Source organism: Lontra canadensis, unplaced genomic scaffold (assembly GCF_010015895.1).
Source record: "Lontra canadensis isolate GAN:19392208 unplaced genomic scaffold, GSC_riverotter_1.0 scaffold218, whole genome shotgun sequence".
Lineage (NCBI taxonomy): Eukaryota > Metazoa > Chordata > Mammalia > Carnivora > Mustelidae > Lontra > Lontra canadensis.
This window is the reverse complement of record NW_022631212.1, coordinates 834,745-858,109: the sequence shown is the minus strand read 5'-3', so window position 1 is coordinate 858,109 and position 23,365 is coordinate 834,745. Positions and strand designations below refer to the sequence as shown.

Sequence of the window (23,365 nt, the reverse complement as noted above, 5' to 3'; positions counted from 1 at the left end):
CAGCAAGAGAGGGAACACGAGCATGGGTAGTGAAAGAGGGAGAAGCAGGCTTTCTGCTGAGCAAGGAGCCCAACGTGGGGCTTTATCCCAGAACCCTGAGATCATGACCCGAGCTGAAGGCAGATGCCTAACGACTGAGCCACCCAGGGACCCCTAGAGCTTATTTAAAAAAAAACAAGTTAAAATTAAAAAAATAAAATAAAATAAAAAGGAAAAGTATACAGAGTTCTCAGAGCAGAGTCTGGCATGCAGTGGCCACTGAGCACGGTAGTGGTTTCCGACTTCGTGGCCTGCCATCTTCCCCTCTCCTAACACAGGCCATCTCTGTGTCTTAGCTCCTGTGGTAATCTGCCACCCCACCCCCCAACATGGAGTGTAACACTAATTTCCTAAGGTCTTGATGTCTCCAGGGATTCAAGGAGGCTCCCTGCATTGCTGGGGAAACCAGGTGGCTGGTTTTAGACAAGGGAGGGAAAAAGGGAGGTGGCAAGGCAGGCTGGTGCTAAACGGATGGGAGGCCAATGGACAGGAAAGGGCTAGGCCCTCCCTGTCTAGCAGTGACTTCCCCTACTCTTTTTCCGATCCCCCTCAAATATAACCTTTTAAAAAGGGTTAATATTGAATTACACAGTAAATGTAAGAATCCAGCCTCCTTTTAAAATGGAAATAATAGGGTTATGATCTTATTCTTTGATCTGCCTCCCCTCCTTCAATTTCACTTACCTCCCCCGCAGGTAATCACTGACATCCTTTTGCTCACACTGCCCTTTTGTGACATCTCCTCCCCTTCTGGGCTGTCCAGACTGTATCAGGGTGCAATGGCTGGGGAGATGCCATTCAGTCCTGTCCCCCTCCTAACCAATCCTACACAGTACTCATTAACTTACAGAAACCTTTCCAGAAGCTTCCAGTTTACACCTTCTCTCCTTCCTCTGAAGCCTTATGAGGACTTCTTCTTTTTTTTTTTTTTTTAAGATTTTATTTATTTATTTGACAGATTACAAGTAGGCAGAAGCAGCTAGGGAGAAGGGGGGAAGAAGGCTCCTGCTGAGCAGAGAGCCTGATACAGGGCTCAATCCTAGGACCCTGAGAGCATGACCTGAGCCGAAGGCAGTGGCTTAACCCACTGAGCCACCCAGGCGCGGGGCCCTACAAGGACTTACCCGAGATTTACAAAGGTCTAGTGTTCCCTGTCAGTGGCGGGTCTTGGGAGTTTAAGCCCTCTGAGGTCCGGCCCTGTGACCTAGGCCTCCTCTCTATCTGCGGTCTCTCTGGCAGAGCACACAGTACGAATGAGGTCAATCAAAGTCCTGTGCGGAGAAGAAGTCTCTCTTTATCTCTTTGAACATGGGAGGCCCTTGGGGTGTCTGCTTCCGGTCAGCACTAGAACCAGCAACTGAGGGATTTCTGCTGAGGATGCCTAACCCTATGTCCTCTTGGGTGAGAGAGGAGGGACAGCTATGCCGTCAGGGTCCCACACGTGGGATTCAGACAGATCCTTGCTCAGCCGCTTCCTGCCTAGGTGACCTTACTCAAGTCATTGAACCCTTCGGAGCTTTCCTCCCTTGTAGAATGCAGACTGCACCAGTCCGTGCCTCACAGGCTGCTGTGAGGATCAACGGGGTAATGGGTTTAGCCTCAGGCTGTTTCATGAGGTTCCAGGGTTACACAGGTTTGAACACTGACTTAGTAAAGATAAAGGAGTAAGATTTGTGAGCATCGCTCCAGGAGACCCTGGCGGAGGCGGTGTACGCGTGGGGTGGCTCTCTGTGTGGGCGAGGAGGATGACGCCGCGTAGAGTACGAAGCTCTTCAGCTCTCCTTCCAAGTCAAACCCCGCCACGTCTGTCCCTCCCACTTTCCATCCCGAGTTACCTCCAAATATTAGACTATGGGAGAAAAGATCAAATAAAACGTTCACGTATTGAGCAGAGACGTCCACCCCGGGGTTGTCGGGGCCGCAGGTCACGTACCTCCAGGCCCCGCCCCGCCCCGCCCCGCCTCGCCGCTGAGGGACTGCTGATTGGCCCGCGCTGCGTGACGTTTCGCGCGGCTTTTTAAGGCGGAGTCCCCGGGACCGTTCCGCAGTGGCAGCGGTGGCGGCGGTGGCAGCGGCGCGGTGGAGGCGGGAGTGGAGTTACGCGTGGAGGCTCGGGTGGCTGGTCCGGGGAGAGTGCGGCTGCCGGAAGGTAAAGGGGCTGTTTCACGGGGAGCTGAGGTGGCCCCGGTGCGGGGACCTGGGGAGCTGGACAAGGCGATCCAGGCAAGGCGAAATGTCGCGGGAAGGTGGGAAGGCGGTCACGGTGTTAAGGAGGGGCGTGCCAACCGCTTGGGGATGCGGTGGGCAGGCGGGACCGGGCTTTACTGCCCGGACTCAGCGCCCGTACCCTAACCCTTAACTGGGGGGCGCTGCCCGACCTGCCCCTTCCTGTGAGGATTCTCGCGTGGGGAATAAGGGTCTCTGCGTCTGCTACCGCGCCACGAGCTCCGAGAAGGGGCGCGGGAAGACGACCATATCCATATCAAGGCTTCACCCCGCAACCCGTGTCCAGGACCGGGGGTCTCTATATCATGTCGCCCCTGACAGCGGGGAGTGCCTCTTTTACACATGGAGCTGTTTAAAAAACTAAACAAAAGCCGGAATTTTAAAAAGGAAGGATGGGCGACTGATTTAGGAAAGGATCTAGAAGTTGCACATTTCATGTTTATTGTTAAAGCGTCTCCTTTTTTTCTCCCGTGACTTTTCCCCGTCCAGATAACCCAGCACTGGTTCCAAGAGCCTGCAGTTCACGGCCACCTCCCTGCCTCTACTGTGTGCCTCAAGACCTGCACCTTAGCTGGAGCTCACCATGGGGAACCACTTGACCGAGATGGCGCCCACTGCCGCTTCTTTCTTGCCCCACTTCCAGGCCCTGCATGTCGTGGTCATTGGACTAGACTCTGCTGGAAAGACCTCACTCCTCTACCGGCTCAAGTTCAAGGAGTTTGTCCAGAGCGTCCCCACCAAAGGCTTTAACACAGAGAAGATCCGGGTGCCCCTGGGAGGGTCCCGTGGCATCACCTTCCAAGTGTGGGATGTCGGGGGCCAAGAGAAGCTGCGACCCCTGTGGCGCTCCTACACACGGCGGACAGATGGGTTGGTGTTTGTGGTGGATGCTGCCGAGGCTGAGCGCCTGGAGGAGGCCAAGGTGGAGCTCCACCGAATCAGTCGGGCTTCGGACAACCAGGGTGTGCCTGTGCTGGTGCTGGCCAACAAGCAGGATCAGCCTGGGGCACTGAGCGCTGCAGAGGTTGAGAAGAGGCTGGCCGTCCGAGAGCTTGCAGCAGCCACACTCACCCATGTGCAGGGCTGCAGCGCTGTGGATGGGCTGGGCCTGCAGCCAGGCCTGGAGCGCCTGTACGAGATGATCCTCAAGAGGAAGAAGGCAGCCCGGGTAGGCAAGAAGAGACGGTGACCTGAGGCTGTCCCCTTCTCACCAGTAGGGGTCTGCACACCCGGAGAGCCACCTGGAGCCTCTGGCCCCTCACTCAGCTCTGGGGTGCAGGATCTGTCCGCCTCAATGAAGGACTGAGGAGCACACTGGGGGTCCTTTTCTGGTGCAGCACTGGGGACCGGACGGGAGGGGAGTTGGGATGGCTTCTCCTCTCCCTCCCTCATGCTCCCTTCTGGAGAAATGGAGGCTGCAGGACTGGGGAGGCTTAAATGTAAGCTGTGACTCTACCTCGACCCTGTTTCTTCTTTTTCTTCTCTGGCTTGTTGATGAGATGTGTTTTGGGGCAAAAGAAGGTTGTTTGGAGAATGCATTTGGAATGAACGAGGACTGTCTCCCCACCTCCACCCCCCCAAATGGGGTGTCCCCTAAGGCTGCTTTTCTAAGGATGCTAGTCACAATAGTCTTTATTTTTGTGTCTGTGTGAAAGTGCCAAGAACCCTACCCCACGTTTGTAGATCCACAACTGTTTTTATAAGCTGTGTGTGTCCTCTGTATTATTATTAACTATTTTTTAGCATTTGCCTATAACTTATTAAAGACTGATGATACTGTAGCTCTGACCTTGGTCTGGCATTTTCTTACCCAGCCCCAGGAGTAGTCCCAGATTTTTATATGGGTGGCAGGAATGAGGAGGAGGGTGTTTATCTCAAAGCTGAATTTGCAAAGGAAACACTTTATGGGATGGCTGGTGGAAATTACAGATGGAGTTGAAATCGCCCTCTCCCAAGCAATTACCTGAGTTCTGCAGTTTTTTGGGGTGTCCCTTTCTCCTGCTTCACGCCCCTCCCCTCATCTCCTGGCTCTTATGTTGCCCTTCATAGGGCTGGTCTTGACTTTCTAAGTCTCTATAGATAAGTCCTCAAGGAGCCATTCTGTTTTCATCCTCCCCCACTCCTCAGCACTCAGGCTGATCCTTTTTTTTTTTTTTTTTTTTTTTTTTCCACCTTGGGGGATCCTGTGAGAATGGAAAGTAATTCCTTCCTGGCTTTCAGCCAGCTCCGTGTGCTCAATCCTGCTGACTGCAGCTCCCCGGCAGCGGTGGCAGGGGCTCGTGCTGGGGAGGTCTGGGCTGGATTGAGCCAGCCCGGCCCTGGTGACTAAGCTGTGAGTTGCCCAGCTCTGGGAATGGTGGCTGTTCCCAGGAGAGGGGCTGTCGTGGTAGTTTGGGTTTGTGCCTGGTGGGAGTATGGACTGCTGGATGTCTACTCCTCCTCCAGGGGAGGAGGGGGAAGGTGTAGGCCACCCATAGTGAGGATAAGAATAAAATGCTACAGTGCCTGGGTGGCTCAGTGGGTTAAAGCCTCTGCCTTCTGCTCAGGTCATGATCTCAGGGTCCTGGAATAGGGCCCCACATGCTGCTCAGCCGGGAGCCTACTTCCCGCCCCCCCTTTCTCTCTCTCTGCTCCTCTGCCTACTTGTGATCTCTGTCAAATAAGTAAAATCTTAAGAAAAGAAAAGAAAGTGCTAGGGGCGCCTGGGTGGCTCAGTTGGTGAAGCGTCTACCTGTAGCTCAGGTCATGACCTCAGGGTCCTGGGATCCAGCCCCATGGGGGCTCCCCACTCAGCAGGGAGTCTGCCTCTTCCTCTCCCTCTGCCCCTCCCCCTCCTCATGCTCTCTCTGAAATAAATAAAATCTTAAAAAACAAAAGTCTATTGTTGTTAGGTCCAGAGGGCCTCTGCCCAGACTTTCAAGTCTGCCCCTTCCACCAACACCCAGGGCCCACTGAGTCAGAGATGACCAACAATCAGATCCTCCTAGCCTGGGTGGGAGTAGTGGGTTAAAAACACACAATTCTTTCCAGCCCTCAGCACCCCCGGTCCCACCCCTACCCTTTGTGCAAAAGTGGGATCCAGAGCGGGTTCAGAGTCCCCACTCCAGAATCAAATAAAGGAGCTGGGGAGGGAGAGACAGGCCTGTCCTGAGGAACTTCCTAAGGAACTTGTTCCTTCCTAGCCTGCGCCAGCAGAAGCGGAGTTTTGCTGTGGAGTCTGGGCTGGTTCAGATTCGTTCCCGTTCCTGGCTGGCAGGATACGAGTGGGTATGCATGGATCCAGAAGGGTGCCCAAGTGTGCGTCAGCGAGGGGCCTGCTTAACAGAGCTGCTGGGCTGGTTCTGCTGGGGACACGTGCTACCCGGCTCCCCTCTACACACGCCTGTGACTCATCTCAGTCAGTCCTCAGGGCAGAGTCCTCTTCTGCCCGGGAACAGGCTGGGAAAGACTTGGCTAGAAGGTCCTCTGTCCTGCTGGGAGCTCTTTCCTCCTCATTCCACCCCAATAATGTCCTTTTGTCTCAGAATCTTCAAGGACATGTTTTCTCCATTTCTGGTCACCTGGGGGACTGGGGTCTCCAGATTGGAGGAAGTGCACCCTCCCACACCCTGCAGAAGGGCCTCCATGGGCCCAGTTCCTGGTTCTGGCTCTGCCAAACACCTGGCCTCCCTCTCTGGTTAGAAGCATCTTCTGCTCCCCCAGACTCCAGCCCTGGGCAGGGACCGTGGTCCGCAGGAGATTGCCAGGGTCCCAGCTCTTCCCCACATCCTTCTGGCCTGGTGAGGGTGGAGGAAGCGGTATTGGCAGCAAGAGAGCGAGAAGAAGCCAGCTGCGTTGAAGGGGTTGTGGGGAGAAGGGAGTACCGGAAGATTCTGGTAAGAAAGCTCCCTTCTGGTTGGGTGGGGATCAGGAGCTTTGGAATAATCCTCCTGTCTCAGGGATTCTTTTCTTTTTTTTTTTAAATATTTTATTTATTTATTTGACAGAGATCACAAGTAGGCAGAGAGGCAGGCAGAGAGAGAGAGGGGAAGCAGGCTCCCCGCCAAGCAGAGAGCCCAATGTGGGGCTCGATCGCAGGACCCCGGGATCATGACTCTAGCCGAGGGCAGAGGCTTTAACCCACTGAACCACCCAGGTGCCCCCTTTTCTTTCTTTCTTTCTTTCTTTCTTTCTTTCTTTCTTTCTTTCTTTCTTTCTTTCTTTCTTTTTTTTGAAGAGATTTATTTATTTATTTGGGTGGGGAGGGACAGAGGGAGAGGATCTTTCAAGCCAACTTCCCCCTGAGCATGGAGCCCCAGGCAGGGCTTGATCCCACGACCCTAAGATCATGACCTGAGCCAAAACCAAGATGCTGACACTTAACCACCTGAGTCACCTGGGCGCCCCTGCCCCAGGGATTCTGCATGCTGAGCTCTGGACAATAGGCTTGGAATGGGGGTGGGATCAGGGTTGGAGGTAGGCTGTAGTTTTCTTGTCCCAGCTTCTTCATGAAGTAGAACTTCTTCTTCTTCTTCTTCTTTTTTAAATTAAGATTTTTATTTATTTATTTGACAGATGGAGATCACAAGTAGGCTGAGAGGCAGGGAGAGAGAGGGGGGGAAGGAGGCTCCCTGCTGTCAGAGAGCCCGATGGATGATGCGGGGCTTGATCCCAGGACCCTGAGATCATGACCTGAGCCCACGGCAGAGGCTTTAACCCACTGAGCCACCCAGGCACCCCTCAAGTAGAACTTCTTTGAGGCCCTGAGATGGATCTTGAGGAGATACTGAGGGCAGAGGGCCTCAGGGAGCCAGGAGTGGTGGATAGGGGCTGTGGTAGAGGGGAAGGAAATCAATGGGCCCAGAATTTGGGCTCCCCCTGAGCTGCCCTTCCCCCACCAGTCACCTCCTCTCCTTGCAAAAGCTGGATGGTAAAATCCAGGTGGACTGCACTTGCCCCAGGTGCCTTAACCAACCCCCAGCAAGGATGGCAGTGGTGCCTCACCTCCTCTGCCCTCTCCAGTCCTGTGCTGCCTGTGCTCCAGGAAGAGAGAGAACAAAGAGGAAGGAAAAAAGTCTCAAGGCCTAGAGGAGGCAGCAACTTGCTCAAGAACTCATAGCTACTTAGTGGCACATCCAGATCCTTCCTCCCAGGCTGGCTTTTTGTACTCCCAGGGCCAGAGAGATAGGAGATGGGCAGCAAGTCTAGGAACTCAGAGCTCCCCGCTCCCCTTCCCTCCCTCCCACCCTCCCTGCATCCCCTCTCTGATTACTTCAAAGGCCAGCTTTCCACTCCCCTTCTCCCCTTCCTGAGGAGTCAGGACTTTATCTCCAAAGTCCAGAACTCTGGCCTCAAATCTGGCCAGAAGTCCCCACCCTCCTTTCCCACTGACCACATGTCATCCCAAGTCTTGCTTGAGATGGATTACTCCACGGGGGCCTGGGAAGCACAGACTTCCACTGAAGCGCCGGGGGTGCAAGGGACAGTGTGTTCTCCAAAACAGGCCTTTTGTGAATGGAGCCAGTGGGAGCGGAGGGAGTGAAGGCAGTAACCGAGGCCCAAGCCAGAACTGGGATGTAAAGGGAGGACGGGCTGTAGTCACACATCACTTCCAAGGCTATCGGCCGGGGAGTCTGTGGGTGGGTGTCATGGGACCTCCTCCCCTGGCTAAACCAGAAGAAGGGATTTGTTCTTCCTTCCTTAAAAAAAAAAAAAATAAAAAAAAAATATATATATTTATTTATTTATTTATTTTTACTGTCTTCCCCACCCCACTTGCTTACAAAAGTAACAGATCTTTCTGTAAAGGAACTTAGAAAATGGAGAACCCCATAATCTAAATTTCAGAGCTAGCTAAATATTGGGGGCAGGTTTTTATATATAATCTTTCTGATATTTTTTTTTCCTCTGCATATACAAATGAGGTATGTCTTCATATCCAACATACAGGGAATTACAGGAGGCTTTTGCTTTTCTCATTTATATCTTGGGCATTATTCAACATTGGGACATTGGGGTTTTTCCCATTCTTTTTGATGACCACGTGAGATTCCACTGTCCACTGTTTGAATATGCCATTATTTCTTTTCCTTTTTTTTTTTTTAAGATTTTATTTATTTATTTGACAGAGAGACACAGCGAGAGAAGGAACACAAGCAGGGGGAGTGAGAGAGGGAGAAGCATGAGAGAGGGAGAAGCAGGCTCTCTGCTGAGCAGGGAGCCCTATGCGGGGCTTGATCCCAGGACCCTGGGGATCACGACCTGAGCCTAAGGCAGACGCTTAACGACTGAGCCGCCCAGGCACTCCTATGCCATCATTTCTTTTTTTTTTTTTTTTTTTAAGATTTTTATTTATTTATTTGACAGACAGAGATCACAAGCAGGCAGAGAGGCAGGCAGAGAGAGAGGGAGAAGCAGGCTCCCCGCTGAGCAGAGAGCCCGATGTGGGGCTCGATCCCAGGACTCTAGGATCATGACCTGAGCCGATGGCAGAGGCTTAACCCACTGAGCCACCCAGGCGCCCCTATGCCATCATTTCTTAATTAAATCCCCTGTTAAATCCATAGCGTGTCCACAGAGATGGACCTCCTTGCATATATGTCATGTAATCGTTGTGTCAAAGGGTATATGTATTTCAAATTTTCATAGACGTTGCCAAAATGTACGTGCAGAGAGTGTTTGTGGTGAAAGAACTCTAATCCAGCCTCTTCTTCCTCCATCCCCAGATTTCAAGTCCTCATCAAGCTGAGAGGTGTGTGTGGGGGTAACAGACATTATATAGTGCCCTTGCTTTGGGGGAGGTAAGAAAATCTCCAGCCACTTGGCAGAGGATTTGTGGGCATGGGAAGGAGCTTGGGCTGACTTTCCTGGTCTGGGAATTGAACCACTTGGGGGCTGCCTGGCTGACGGTGGACGTGGGCAGATGGTGAGGACTCCCTAAGCACCCAGCTTCTCTCAGACGTCAGGCAGAGTGGGCGAAACATCTCCGGAAATAAATCCCAGCAACTCAAGGAGGGAGCCAGGCTGAGACACAGAGTGCCTGCTCCAAAAGGAACATGGAGAGCAGCTCTTCAGTCTGAGGAAGGGCAACTGAGACCCTGGACTTCCCCCAGGATACCCCCACTCTTCTAGCGAGGTCCCCCTCCCCCTCCAACTGTTCTGGAGCATGGACTCCTGGAACAGGAGATGGGGAGCAAGTCCTGAAGTCTTAGATACCTCGGCCACTCTGGGCTGTTTGGGGTAACATGCCTCTCTGTTCATTCAGGCCCCTGTGCTAATCTTGGGTCCCTGCCCCTGCAGAACGGGGTGGGGAAGGCAGGAGGGCTTATCTCTCGAACCTCCTACCCCCTCCTTATGAAATCTGGTGAGTAGTTTGGTGGAGTTGTGCTGGGATGACAGCTGGGTTTTAAAGATTGCTGAGAGTGAGGTTTTATGCTTTCAACTCTGTTTGTTTTTGCAAGATTATCCATTGCCTTCCATTCCAGATGCTGACTCTTATCCTTAGGGAGTGAGAAGGCAGAACTGCTTACTCACTTTCTGGAACTCTCCCAGGCTAACAGGGGAGGGACAGAGCCACCGGTCTGACCAGGCAGCACCTCAAAAACAACCCCACAATCAGCCTCAGTTTACCCATCTGTAAAGTGAGGGGAGTGAGTAGACAATATTGGATCTTCTCTGGTTCACTTTCTATGGTCCTCAGTACAAGGTGGGCATGGGGAACTCCTTCATGATCTTTCTGCCTTCATTTTATCACCCTCTGAAATTGCCTTGTTTGCTTTGCTTTTAAGTTTGTTTGCTGTCTGCCTTCATCCCCAGGTTATCTGTTCTGGGAGGACAGCCCTCACTCATTTTGTTCAGCACTGTATCCCTAGGACAGTGGTGGGCGCCCAGTAGGAGCTCATCTTGGATCTGTGGAATGTGGGGTATCCACACAAGGGTTGGAGGGCTGGGGTATCACCTCAGTGAAGAAGTGGTTTTGGTCTTCAAATAGTGACAGCAACCAGAAAAGAAGCTATCAGGCAAGGTTGGAGAGTTTATCTGGGAAGGCCTCCTGGAGGAGGTAAGGCAGATTTGGAACCCAGGTTAAATATTCTGATTAACAAGGGACTTGGAGGACCACAGGCTTCAGAGCATTTTCTTGGCTCTACCTACTGCTCAGGAGAAAAGAACTGAGCGTGAGGTTTAATAGACATAGTTTCGTTCCTCCCTTCCTAGTAATTAATTACCTGACCTGGGACTCTCCCTAGAGTCTGTTTACCACTCCCCTACCCCAGCTCCTCCCAAGGTCACCCCAGGATAGTCAAGCTAGATTGCCATTTTTCCACCCCAGAAGAGCTGAATGTGGGGCTGGTGTCAGGGAAGGGACCCCCAGGGAACTCTAGACCCATGCTGTCCAATATGACAGCCACCAGCCACACGCGGTGACCAAGCATAGGAAATGTGGCTGAACAGAACTCAGGTATGTTGTAAGTGTGAAATACAACAGATGTTGAAGACTTAGAAAGAGAAAAGAATGTAAACTATCTCATTAATATATTTTTTAATTATTTATTTTATTTTTAAAAAGTTGTTATTTATTTGAGAGAGTGAGTAAACATGAGCAAGGGAAGGGGCAGAGGGAGAGGAAGAAGTAGACTTACCACTAAGCGCAGAGGCCAAACTACATGGGACTTGATCCCCGCACCCTGAGATCATGACCTGAGCTAAAGTCAGATGCTTAACTGACTGAGCCACCCAGGTGCCCCTAGTTTTTATTTTTATTTTTTAAGAGGCTCCATGCTCAGTATAGAGCCCTATCAGGTGCTTTAACTCATGACCCCAAGATCAAGACTGGAGCTGAGATCAAGAGTCAGATGCTCAACCACCTGGGCCACCCAGCCACCCCTCATTAATACTTTTTTATGTAGAGTATGTGTTGAAATGATAATTTTTAGCATATTGAGTTAAATAAAATACTTCATTAAAAAATTACTTCATGGGGCACCTGGGTGGCTTAGTGGGTTGAGCCTCTGCCTTTGGCTCAGGTCATGATCTCAGGGGCTCAGGTCATGATCTCAGGGTCCTGGGATCGAGCCCCACATCGGGCTCTCTGCTCAGTGGGGAGCCTGCTTCCCCCTCTCTCTCTGCCTGCCTCTCTGCCTTGTGATCCCTCTCTCTGTGTCAAATAAATAAATAAAATCTTAAAAAAAAAAAACTTCATGAAGATTAGTTTCACCTTTTTTTTTTTTTTTAACCTTTTAAAAAATATGGCTACCAGGGGTGCCTGGGTGGCTCAGTCATTAAGTGTCTACCTTCAGCTCAGGTCATGATCCCAGGTCCTGGGATTGAGCCCCACATCAGGCTCCCTACTTGGCAGGAAGCCTGCTTCTCCCTCTCCCACTCTCCCTGCTTGTGTTCCCTCTCTCTCTGTCAAATAAATAAAATCTTAAAAAAAAAATGGCTACCAGAAATTCTATAATTAGAGATGTGGTTCACATTCTTCTTCTTCTTCTTCTTCTTCTTCTTCTTCTTCTTCTTCTTCTTCTTCTTCTTCTTCTTCTTCTCCTTCTTCTTCAGATTTTATTCAATTTATTTGACACAAAAGGAGAGTACAAGCAGGGAGAGCAGCAGGCACAGGGAGAGGGAGAAGCAGGGAGCCTAATGCGGGGCTCTATCCCAGGACCCTGGGATCATGACCTGAGCTGAAGGCAGATGCTTAACTGACTGATCCACCCAGGTGCCCCCACATTCTGCTTCTATTGACAAGGCAGGTCCAGATCTTTGGGAGGAGCATCATGGGGAAACAAATGGGAGACCCATAGTTCTTCCTTTCTTCTGAAGTCAGAAGAGAAACAGACCAAACTGCAGCAGTCTGGCAGGAGGGTAGACTCTAGGAAGTCCTTCTTGATGGGGGAGAACTGAAAAATCTGCCTACTCTCCTTCCTGGAAAGCTTTCAAAGTAGGTAAAGACTTGGTGTATCTTGAATTATCTTAAAACATCTTATCAAACTATGATTCCCAATGATCCCAACCTGGTTGTCTAGCAAACAATGTTCCTAGCTTCATTCAGGGTGTTTTTCACTCTCTAAAACAGGTCTTTTAACATCTCTTTCATGTGGAGCCCCGATACCTGGAATCCACACAAAAATCCCGAGGTGATTTTATCCGGTGGTTTCTGATCTTTCACCGGATGGCTGTGACAGTAGCAGGAGAGTTGACTGACGGAGTTTGCATCATTCTCTTGCCCTCCCCTGCCGCCTTCCTCTGCCCAACCCTACCAGCTCCCTCAGCCTCCCCTCCCTGTGCAAAGGTCCTGGAACAGGGCAGATGATGGGAAGATGCCAGCCAGCCGGGGGTCTGGATAATCCACAAACCAGATTATCTGCCCCTGGCTTTGTATGTACATAAGCAGGTGGCCTAGATGCAGACAGGATGTACTGGGATGAGCCAAGGGGATAAGGTTAACACCTTGCGTGTGACTGTGTGTGTGTGTGTGTGTGTAAGTGGGGGAGGGGGCAGTTGTACAATAAAAACCCCACCCACTTATCTCCCGTCCTGAGCATTAAGCCAATCAATCCCTCCTTTCAATCAAGCACATGTAATATAATATTTAGCCTTATTGTGCACGGCCATACTGTCCTAGGCACTGGAGCTAAGGTGCGTTTCATACACAGAGAAGGTGTCCGGGTTTCCTGGATGCAGAGCCTGAGACAGGGATTCAGGGAGCACATGGTTTATTGAGGGCACATCTTCAGAAGAAAGGGAGTGGGCAGGGAAGGAGCTAAACAAGGATGTGCTCTCACATTTGGAGTCTAATGTTGGTTTGGTCCTGTGGGGAAGATCTGGTTGGAGAATTGCTCCTGGAAAATATCCCCCAGAGGCAGAGAGCCTGGCCTTTTATACCCCTCAGCCGGCAAACTGGCTGCTATTCGCTCAAGTCTCCAGAGAAGGAGCAGTCAAGAGCCATTGGAGCCAACACTCCCAGCCAGTGGAGAGGGTCTGGTGGGGTGTCAGGGGCATCCATTCAGGGTGGAGCCCCAGAAGAGAAGAGCAAGTGGCCCTGGGCAGGGCCCGAGTCCTGACAGCTGTCTTTGGCAATCCAGTCCTCCTTCTACTCTCACTCTCGCCTCGGCCTCAGCCTTTATCTGCCCTTGTCCTGCCTTGTCCCCAGCTCCTACCACCCGCCCTTGGTTCCCCCCGCCTTGGATGCTGCCCTCTTTCTTCTGGAGATTTATCTGAAACTCAAGATGGAATGCTGAGTTTCTTCAAGAGCCTTCAGGAAGCTGGGGCTCCTGAGTCATCCCTGTGGACTTCTTCCCTTGCCAGTGGGTCAGCGGAGCCCTGCTGCTCTCCCCTAGGCAGAAAGCTTTGGTGAGCCAGGGGAAATCTGAAACACACCCCTTCTCCTGGGTCCTCCCTTTCCTGGGTGTGTCCATCCTCACCTCTCCTACAGAAAGGACAGTTCAGGAGAATTCTTTCTCCAGGCTTGACTCCTACTTAAACATCACAGGATACGTTCTCTGGAAGGGAAGGGTGGGGTCTGGGTTGGCTTCCTTAGAAACTTCAGGCAGAAAAGAAGCCTCCTTTCTCTGTCCCCTCCCAAAGTCAAACGGGCTGTTAGAGAGGAAGAGTGATTGTGTCTGCCTAAGTGTTGGGAGATGGATAGTCTGATCTCTGAAACTTATTTTTTCTCCTGGTTTGTAGAGGTGCCAGAATTCTGAGGCAAAAAGCAAGAGAGAGAAAAAGAACATTCTTTGAGGACATTTGGTTGCAATTTTACACCCAAAAGGACAAAGAGAGGGTCTAGTGTTAGGTCCTTCCATCTTCCTGTGGTATGTCACATACCACACACACACACACACACACACACGCACGCACCCTCACACTGTTGAAACCAGAGCTGCTGGCTCCAGGGAGGGGAGTGAGGAAGCAGCTGTGGACAGGTGTGGGTGGCCACATACTTCTCCTTTGGGAGGTGACACTTCCACTACACCTCCACAGGTTTCATCTGAACCTCACCCTAGCCTTGGCCCTGTGTGGTCAGGGTGGGCACGAGGAATGGAGGAACAGAGCTGGCTCAAATGCCAACCAGGAGGGCATCTTTAACACGCCCCTGAAATGCCGGTAGATCAGTTCTCCCAAGAATCAAATCTGGAGGGAACTCAGCTTAAAGATCAGCAACAGGAACGGGGCCTAGATTGCTGGGTGGACTTCAGTGATCCTGGAGAAGTTTGGGGGAGCCCCCATCCTCCAGCATATTGTCTGAAGGTAGGGTGTGGGAACAGGATAAAGTTCGGGGTCTGGACTGGGGAACTTGACCCTGGCAGCCCAAAGCATTTGGATCTCAGAATCAGGGCAAGGGATGGCCTGGCTGGACGTGTCACCCCCATTAGGCAGGGATTGGGGCTATAATTGCTGTAATTCGTTGATGAATGCAATTTGCAGCTGGCTTCTCTCCCTGTGACAGGCCTCAATTAGAGCTGCCAGAAGGATCTGGGATGGGAGGGGGAGCTGGGTGGTTTCCAGTGGCTTCTTCTGGTCCCCTCTCAGCTCTCTGCTTCACCCTAAAACAAAAGGGGGTTCTTTAGGCTGATATATTGTTACTCTCCCCTCACTCCTGAATTTGCCCCCTGGAAATCTGAAATTTTGATCATTTCAGAATGAGTGGCATGGAAGTTGAGAGGGAGAAAGGTGTAAAGGCAAGGATGTCTTCTTGTAGGTTGGTCTGGGAAGCTTTGGGTTTAAAAACCCAACCATGTTTAATTAAGTTTAGCATTTTCTCATTTATTTTAGAGCTTCTAAAAGTCCTAAAGGAAGGAAGGCTTTTGAGCCATAATACTTATTTCTGTCTCGTTGTCCCTGCTCCATCTCACAAGACAAAGGGAAAAAGTCCAAGTCAGAATGATGGTAAGGAGAGAGAGTTAAAAAAAAAAAAAAAAAAAAAACAACACAATCAGGTCCACACAAATATATAATTTTAATTTTAAAGGACTGCAGGGACATTAGAGATCATTTAGTCCCGTGGTTTTCAGACTTTTAAAAAATTTTTTAAAGCCGTGAGCAAAGAAAATCTAACATAGTATGTAGGACACATCATGACTGATCCAGTTAAAGTGTAAATGGGGGCTCTGAGCCCCCCAACTGTCCTTCTTCCTGAGACCTGCCCCCTACTTCTCACTGCCTCTATGACCTCCTTATGATATCTGACTTTAGAAAGTCCTGTGTCCTAAGAAATCCCTCAAACATTGGCAAACTGGGGCAGTTGGTTGCCCATTTTTGGGTGATGGAACACAGTCAAAAAACCACTGATACAATCTTTTTGATCTATTGAAGACACAGGCCAGGAGAGGTGAGGTGGTTTGAAGTCTGGGTCATGGATAGATTCCCCATGCCTAGGAGTAGTCTATAACCTTGGTGGGGGTAGGGGGATATAAATCCTGCCTCTCTGCCCTGTGTCTCTGTGGGAGTTAAGATTGCCCACCTTCAAATTTCTCTTCTCTTCCAAGACACTTTCTTATGAAACCTTCCCTGATTCCCCTGGAAAGACTTATGTCCACTCTTCTAAGTCTTCTTCTTCTTCTTTTTTTTTAAGATTTTATTTATTTACTTGACAGAGATCACAAGTAGGCAGAGAGGCAGGCAGAGAGAGAGGGGGAAGCAGGCTCCCCGCTGAGCAGAGAGCCCGATGTGGGGTTCCATCCTAGGACCTTGGGACCATAACCTGAGCCGAAGGCAGAGGCTTTAACCCACTGAGCCACCCAGGCACCCCTCTTCTAAGTCTTCTTATAAAGCACTTACAGGGTAGTCATTTTTACTTTGGCTTTGTCTTCTCATTTAGACTTGAAGATTCTTGATTCCACATCTTATTTATTTCATAGTCCTCAGTGTCTAGTACAGTAGCAGGCATTCAAAAGATGCTTTTAGATAGAAAGAAAGAAAGAAAGAAAGAAAGATAGGTGTTGAGGGATAGATAGATGAATGGGTGGATGAATGGAGTAATTGGGAGATGGATAGTTGAAACAAACGAGTGGATAGAAAGATGGATGCATAGAAGGCTGAGAGCTTTGTTGAAGTCCTAAGATTGGAAAGATGAGACAGTTTCCAGGCAAGTTCCTCTTGCATCAGTTCCTCCAAGTCAGTCATTTTTGCTTGAATTTGATTTTCGGGTTATCTAACACACCTATATTCAGACGCAAGGACCAAAGTTGTTTCCCAACTGGAAGTCACTTAAATTGATCATTTTTGGATTTTTTTTTGTGCCATTGCTTTCCTCTACAGAAAGTTATGGTTTAACTACACAAATACAATATTTGATGAAAATACCTCAAATAGGCAGCTGATGGCAGTGACGAATACCATCTGAAAATAAAACAGTTTAAAAATATCAGACAAGGGAGAGTGTAGGAGGCAGGGAGAGAGGAAGAGCAGTTGGTGAGTACAGTGAACAAGGCAATCAGGACTCAGGACTGCAAAGGCTGGAAGGTTGGTAGGAGGGATTTGAGGCAGGCGTTCGAAGGTCTTCCCAATGAGCAGGAAAAAGAGACAATAGGATAGAAAGTTTTGAAAGAAAGGGGGGAATGTTGTTGATCATGTTTGGGAGCAAAACATTAGGCTTAACAATTATCCGCGACTCTTCTTGGATCTACTGTTCATTCAACTACAATTTATCGAGCATCCCTGCTGACCCACGCGTCAGACTTGCGGTATCTCAGCCCATTGTACCTGTGGGTAGGAAGATGGCGTCTACGCATTCTCAGACATGCGTGTTGTCTGTGAGCCTCATCCACACCCACGGTTTTAATCACAGCAGCTTCACTGGCTCCAAGTGTTTACCTATAGTCCAGACCCCTTCTTGAGTCCCATCCCTTACCTCTACTGCACTGCAGAATATCTCTCCCCAGATGTCGGCGGCTGCCTTCCACTTGAGAGATGCCATGCTGAACTCATCTACCTCCTCTCTAAACTTGCTCTGCATCCCAGATTCCCCCTCCGCATTCATCTGACCCACTCAACACCCAAGTCAGAACCTGGGTGTCATCCTCTTCTCCCTGTTCCCCACTTTGTCCCTCCATGCAGGTCACACTGTCCAATAACTCTACTTCCCACATGCTTCCAGATCTGCATCTTCCTCTACTTCCCACGGGAACGGCCCTAAGATCAGATCACCGTTTGTCCCTGGGTTACCACAGTACCCTCCTCAGTGATCTCTCACTCTCCCATCTTGTACCCTCGGGATCTGTTCCCCACTTGGTTGCCAGACTCATTTTTCCAAAATTCCAATCTGATCAGTCACCACTTCCTAAAGCCTTATGATGAAAGCCCAACTGTCTCTAATTTTTTAAAAATTTTAATTATTAAAAAAATTTGTAATTAAGTAATCTCTACCCCCAATGTGGGGCTGGAACTCATGACCCTGAGATGAAGAGTCGCATGTTCTTCTCACTGAGCCACCCACGTGCCCCTAAAGCCCAGCTGTCTTTAAAATAACATCCCAACTCCTTCGAATGTGTGACCAGAGCTCTCATCCTCTGACCACTCCTCTTCCTCGCCCTTTACCAAATCATGGTGCCTATTCCTGCTGCCTCGGAATGCCTCTCCCCGTTTTCACTGATCTCATTCCTCCTTCTCTTCACGACTCAGCGTATTGAATGTCACCTTCTTCAGGCAGACTCTCTGCCTCCCCTTCACTCTGGAATCTGGGTGAAGTGTCCCTCCTCTGACCTCTTCCTGTGTCCAGGGCTGACCACTGCTTGCACTACGGTCACCTGCTGACTCGCCTATGGCTCCCACTCCAACGTGAGGTCTCCCAGGAGCAGGTATGCTGTCTGTCACATCTTGTGCTGCGTGTGTTGCTCAGCACGTAGTGTGCCCAGGAAATGTTCATGGCATGAACGTGTGACCTCCTGTGGTTCTCGGTCATCTCTAAGCTTTTGATCTCGTCCTCCCTCTTGCGGAGGCCAATTCAGTCCAGTTGGAGATAAGACTTTAAGATACGACTCGGGATGTGCCATGGTGATCAGGACATTTTCTTTCTCTCCCTCCCATCTCTCTCAGATTTTGCTGGTGACCACGCCCTTGGCACAGGCACAGGCAGCCAGTCTGCAGAATGTCAGCTGGCAGCAAACAGCCCTTCCCTTCCTCCCCGGCTCTGTCTTCGCTCAGCACAATCGTTTTTCCTTTTTGGGTGTTCAGAGCTCTGATAGCAGAGGGCTGGGTGGGAGGATGGCAGCATCGGCTGTCTGCAGGGAGGCAGAAAAGGGGGTGTGGGAGAGCCAAGACGTGGGTGGAAGCATGCTATTGGACCCTTTTGAGGGAGAAAGAAAATCTAGCTCTTTGGGGCTGTCCTGGTTGGAGCAGCTGGGATGCGCTTGTCCCCTTTTGCTCCCTGGGAGGTGAAATTGCCCTGTGGATATTTAGCTTTCTAAATATTGGAGGGTTTTCTAAGGGAGGGAGAGAGGGAGTGGGAGAGAGAGAGAGAGAGAGAAATTATGAATTTTCAGAGCTAGCCCTGCACAATCCCTTGCCGCCAAACCATTGGACAGAATCCTGGGGGTCAGGCTATGGCTGTTTCCTTGTTTTGAAGAACATAGGGAAAGAAGATCTGCTGCACATCTCATCCATTTTTTCACTCATCTCCTGGTTGATGCCAGGGGCCGGGCCACAGGGGTGAATAAAGCTCCATGCTCACAGGTGAAGGGGAATGGGCCAATAAGGAGGTATGTTACAACCTAGCAGCCTGGTGTGGTCTGGGAGGGCTGTGAGAGCAAGGACTTGGTGGGATTGGAGGACAGGCCACTGTCCACTGAAACCCATCAGCCAAGAAGGTGACATCAGCCCTCTAGGAGACATTTCTGTACAGTCTTGTTCTCACAATGCTTTCAACTTCAACTCCTCAGAGGAGAATGTTGAACTCTGGCTGAGGACAATAGTATGACATATGGTAGAAACAGTGTCGGATTCAGGGAAGGCAACATCCTTCAGGTCCTGGCTTACTGACTCATTCATTCATTCATTTCCTCCCTCCCTCCTTCACTCATTCATTCAGTAAATGCCCTTGATCAGCTGTGAGACCTTGAAAATTGACAGTAATTCTCTGAGCTTCAGACTTCTCATTAATATAATTAGGATACTCTGACACCCACCTTGTCATTCGCCCTGATGTAAGTGACAACGCTTTGTCAGCTGTAATGTGCTTTGCAAATGTGATCTGTTATTTATCCTTCCACTTAGGCACATTCAGTCAGCCAAGAACTATGGCGTGCCCTCTTGTAAGGCCTGACAAGCCCCTCTCTGAGGCAGGAGCCTCTTCTGTGCACGTGGGGGTGTGAGTGTGAGGGTCGGTGGGGACTGTGGCGTGCCTTCATCAAGCAGCGAACGTCTGTGCCCTGTGCCGTCTGCAGGGAAGTCCTAGCTCCCCCAGCCCCCCAGCCCTCACCCCCAGGTGCAGGCGGGCAGGGATACGTTCTCCCGCCTCTCCCTGGGCCATGGATGCTGGTGTCTGGAGGAGGCCGGCCCGGCGTGTGACTCATCAGCTTTAGTCATGTTCCCAAATCCAAGGTAGTGTTCCGAGCTGTGTCTCTGCAGGGCATCTGAGGCACCGGAAAGGGAACCAAATTCATCATTTTGCTTGTCCCCCAGCTTCCCCACCACTCACATCAGAGACATCCAGGGGAACCCCAAGGCGAAGGGTGATCGAGGAAGAGGCACTGGCCTCGTGGCACCTGGTGGGAGACTGGAGGGCACTTTCCCACCACCTGTTGTGGTCTCTGCAGACCTTGGCCAGCCAATATCATCAGCTCCAATGTTTATAAAGCAATTTCACACACTTTCTCTCATTGGATTCCCACAAGAGGCTGTTACTGGAGAGACCAGAATAGCATAGAGGTACAGTGTGGGGCCTCTGGAGCCCAACGCCTTCATCCGGATCGCGCTCTGCTGGCGTTCAGTCGTTAAGCGTCTGACTTCGGCTCAGGTCATGATCCCAGGGTCCTGGGATCCAGCCCCTCATCGGGCTCCCTGCCTGGCAGGAAGCTTGCTTCTCCCTCTCCCACTTCCCCTGCTTGTATTCCCTCTCTCACTGTGTCTCTCTGTCAAATAAATAAATACAATCTTTTAAAAATAAACAAACAAATAAATATTCATTTATTTACTTTAGAAAGAGAGAGCGTGCATGAGTGATCAGCTGAGTGCAGAGGGAGAAGGAGAATCCTCAAGCAGACTCGCCACTGAGGGCAGAGCCCCTCCCAGGGCTCGACCCAAGGACCCCGAGACCATGACCTGAGCTGAAACCAAGAGTCAGATGCTCAACTGACGGAGACACTCAGGCTCCCTTCAGATTCCTCATTTTATTTTATTTTATTTTATTTTAATTTAATTTTATTTTATTTTTATTTATTTTTAACTAGGCTCCATGCCCTGCATGGAACCCAGTGTGGGACTTGAACTCACCAACCTAAGATCAAGGCCTGAGCAGAGGCTGAGTGGGACACTCACTGACTGAGCCACCCAGGTGCCCCCAGATTCCTCATTTTAAAAATGGGGATCACGGGGCGTATGGGTGGCTCAGTGGGTTAAGCCTCAGCCTTCAGCTCAGGTCATGATCTCAGGATCCTGGGATCGAGCCCCACATCAGGCTCTCTGCTCAGCAGGGAGCCTGCTCCCCCTCCCCCCCTGCTCTCTGCCTGCTTCTCTGCCTGCTCGTGATCTCTCTCTCTCTCTCTCTGTGTCAAATAAATAAATAAAATCTTTAAAAAAAATGGGGATCACTGGGGCACGTCGCTAGCTCAGTCAGTGGAATATGAGACTCTTGCTCTCAGGGTTGTGGGTTCAAGCTGTGAGTTGGGGGTAGAGATTATTATTATTTTTAAAGATTTTATTTATTTATTTGATAGAGATCACAAGTAGTCAGAGAGGCAGGCAGAGAGGGGTGGGGGGAAGCAGGTTCCCCGCTGAGCAGAGAGCCCGATGCGGAGCTCGATCCCAGGACCCTGAGATCACGACCTGAGCTGAAGGCAGAGGCTTTAACCCACTGAGCCACCCAGGTGCCCCATGTAGAGATTATTTAAAAAAAATTAAAAATGGGAATCATACCAGGACTTATGCTATGTGGTTTTTGTATATGGTTTTTGTAGAGACTAACAGTTTGTTTATTGTCTCTGTCTCTCCAAATTAGACCACAAATTTTAAAGATTTTATTTATTTGAGAGAGAGAGAGCAAGAGAGAGCACAAGTGGAGAGAAGAGGGAGAAGTAGTCTCCCTGAAAGCAGGGAGCTGGATGTGGGGCTCGATCCCAGGATCCTAGGAACACGATCTGAGCCGAAGGTGGATGTTTAACGGACTGAGCCATCCAGGTGCCCCTAGACCACAAACTTTAGAAAGAAAGGATCTTTGTTTTGTTTGCTGAGTGTCTAGAGTATTTAGGACAGTGCTAGACACAGAGGTTTTTTTGGTTTTTGTTTTAGTTTTTTAAAAAGGTTTTATTTATTTATTTGAGAGAGAGAGAGAGAACACAGAGGGAGAGGGAGAAGCAGACTCCCTGCTGAGCAGAAAGCCCGACAGAGGGCTCCACCTCAGGACCCTGAGATCATGACCTGAGCCTAAGGCAGATGCTTAACCGGCTGAGCCACCCAGGCGCCTGGGAACATAGAGAGGTCTGCAAAAGATATTTATGGAATGAAGAACAAGCCAGATGCATAGTATGTCCTGTATGTTAACTATTGCAGTCAGCTTGGAACGTATAACAAAATATCATAGACTTGGTGGCTTAAATACAGAAACTGATCTTTCACAGCTCTGAGGGCTGGCAAGTCCAAGATCAAGGTGCCGACTCACTCAGTTCTTGGTGAGATCCTTCTATCTAGTTTGCAGAGGGGTGCCTTCTTGCTGTATGATCAGGTGGCAAAAAAGAGCTCTTGTGTTTTTCCTTTTCAAAGGGTCCTTAATCCTATTATGGGAGGCTCTACCCTCAGGACCTCATCCAACCCTAATTACCTCCAAATATCCTCCCGCTGGGGATTAGGTTTGGACTTGTGAATTTGGCCTGGGGAACGTGAACACTGAGTCCATAGCAGTTACTATTATGGGTTTTTTTCCTATTTGGAGGCTGTAGAAACTGATATTTAGAGCATTTAAGTGAATTGCCTGAAATCACAAAGCTCAAATTGGGAATGTCTACTCCAAATCCAGGGCCCTTTCTCCTCCACCAGGACTACTCCGATTCCTCCTCCTGTTTCCTCCCCCTTCTCTCTCCACTCCCACCTCCCCAGGCAAATGCTCATTAAGGTTGGGTCGATTGAGTTCACCCCGCTTCTTTTTACTTCTGTATTTCTAAGTAATCTCTACACATTTACCCGGTTTCTTTTCTGCTGCACAGAGAGCCGTAGGACTTGCAGACAGGGACTTTTAACTGCTGTGCGAACAGTTTCTTCATTTCTTCAAAGGACGTCCCAACAGGACTGATTGATGGCTTCTCAAGCGCATAACAGAACCTACGAGGTTCCTGGTAAATGCAGCTCTGTGAGGATTAAATGACAGGCAGTGTACAGAAGGTGATAGGCACATAGTCATAGCTTGTACATGTCAACTGTTTATCATAGTCTTTATTATCTTTTGGGGACGGCTAGGCAAGATTTAAAATATATCTGGGATGCCTGGGTGGCTCAGACGGTTAAGCCGTTGCCTTCCGCTCGGGTCATGATCCCAGAGTTCTGGGATCGAGTCCCACGGCAGGCTCCTTGCTCAGCGGGGAGCCTGCTTCTCTCTCTGCCTCTGCCTGCCACTCTGCCTGCTTGTGCTCTCTCTCTCTCTCTCTGACAAATAAATAAATAAAATCTTTAAAAAAATATTTAAAATATATCTGAGATTTAGACTCATAGAATGTTGGAGCCTCAAGGGATCTTAGGGAGAATAGTCCAATCTTTTTATTTTATATGTGAAAAAATAAAAACCTAGAATTGTTCCACTTGCCCAAGGATACAATACTTGTTTAAAAAAAAAAAAAATCTCCCTGAGGGGCACCTGGGTGGCTCAGTCAGTTGAGCATCAGACTCTTGATTTCGGCTCAGGTCATGACCTCGAGAGTCATGAGATCGAGCCCCAGCTGGGGCTCCACGCTCAGCAGGGAGTCTGCCTGTTCCTCTCCCT

General features: G+C 49.9%; 1 protein-coding gene and 1 long non-coding RNA gene across 2 annotated transcripts; one reads left to right on the top strand and one right to left on the bottom strand.

Annotated features, from left to right (window-relative positions):
• Nucleotides 1-2,132: 2,132 nt before the first annotated feature.
• ARL4D (ADP ribosylation factor like GTPase 4D) lies at nt 2,133-4,046 on the top strand. Its single transcript, XM_032849063.1, has 2 exons — nt 2,133-2,188; nt 2,755-4,046. The coding sequence occupies exon 2, from the start codon at nt 2,849-2,851 to the stop codon at nt 3,452-3,454; it is 606 nt and encodes a 201-aa protein (XP_032704954.1). The 5' UTR covers nt 2,133-2,188; nt 2,755-2,848; the 3' UTR covers nt 3,455-4,046.
• A 4,701-nt stretch (nt 4,047-8,747) lies between these two features.
• LOC116862038 lies at nt 8,748-22,652 on the bottom strand. The gene is made up of 3 exons (XR_004381584.1): nt 22,573-22,652; nt 10,470-10,474; nt 8,748-8,767 (listed from the first exon to the last, which is right to left on the bottom strand). It is a non-coding gene; the product is annotated as an uncharacterized LOC116862038 (long non-coding RNA).
• Nucleotides 22,653-23,365: the final 713 nt, after the last annotated feature.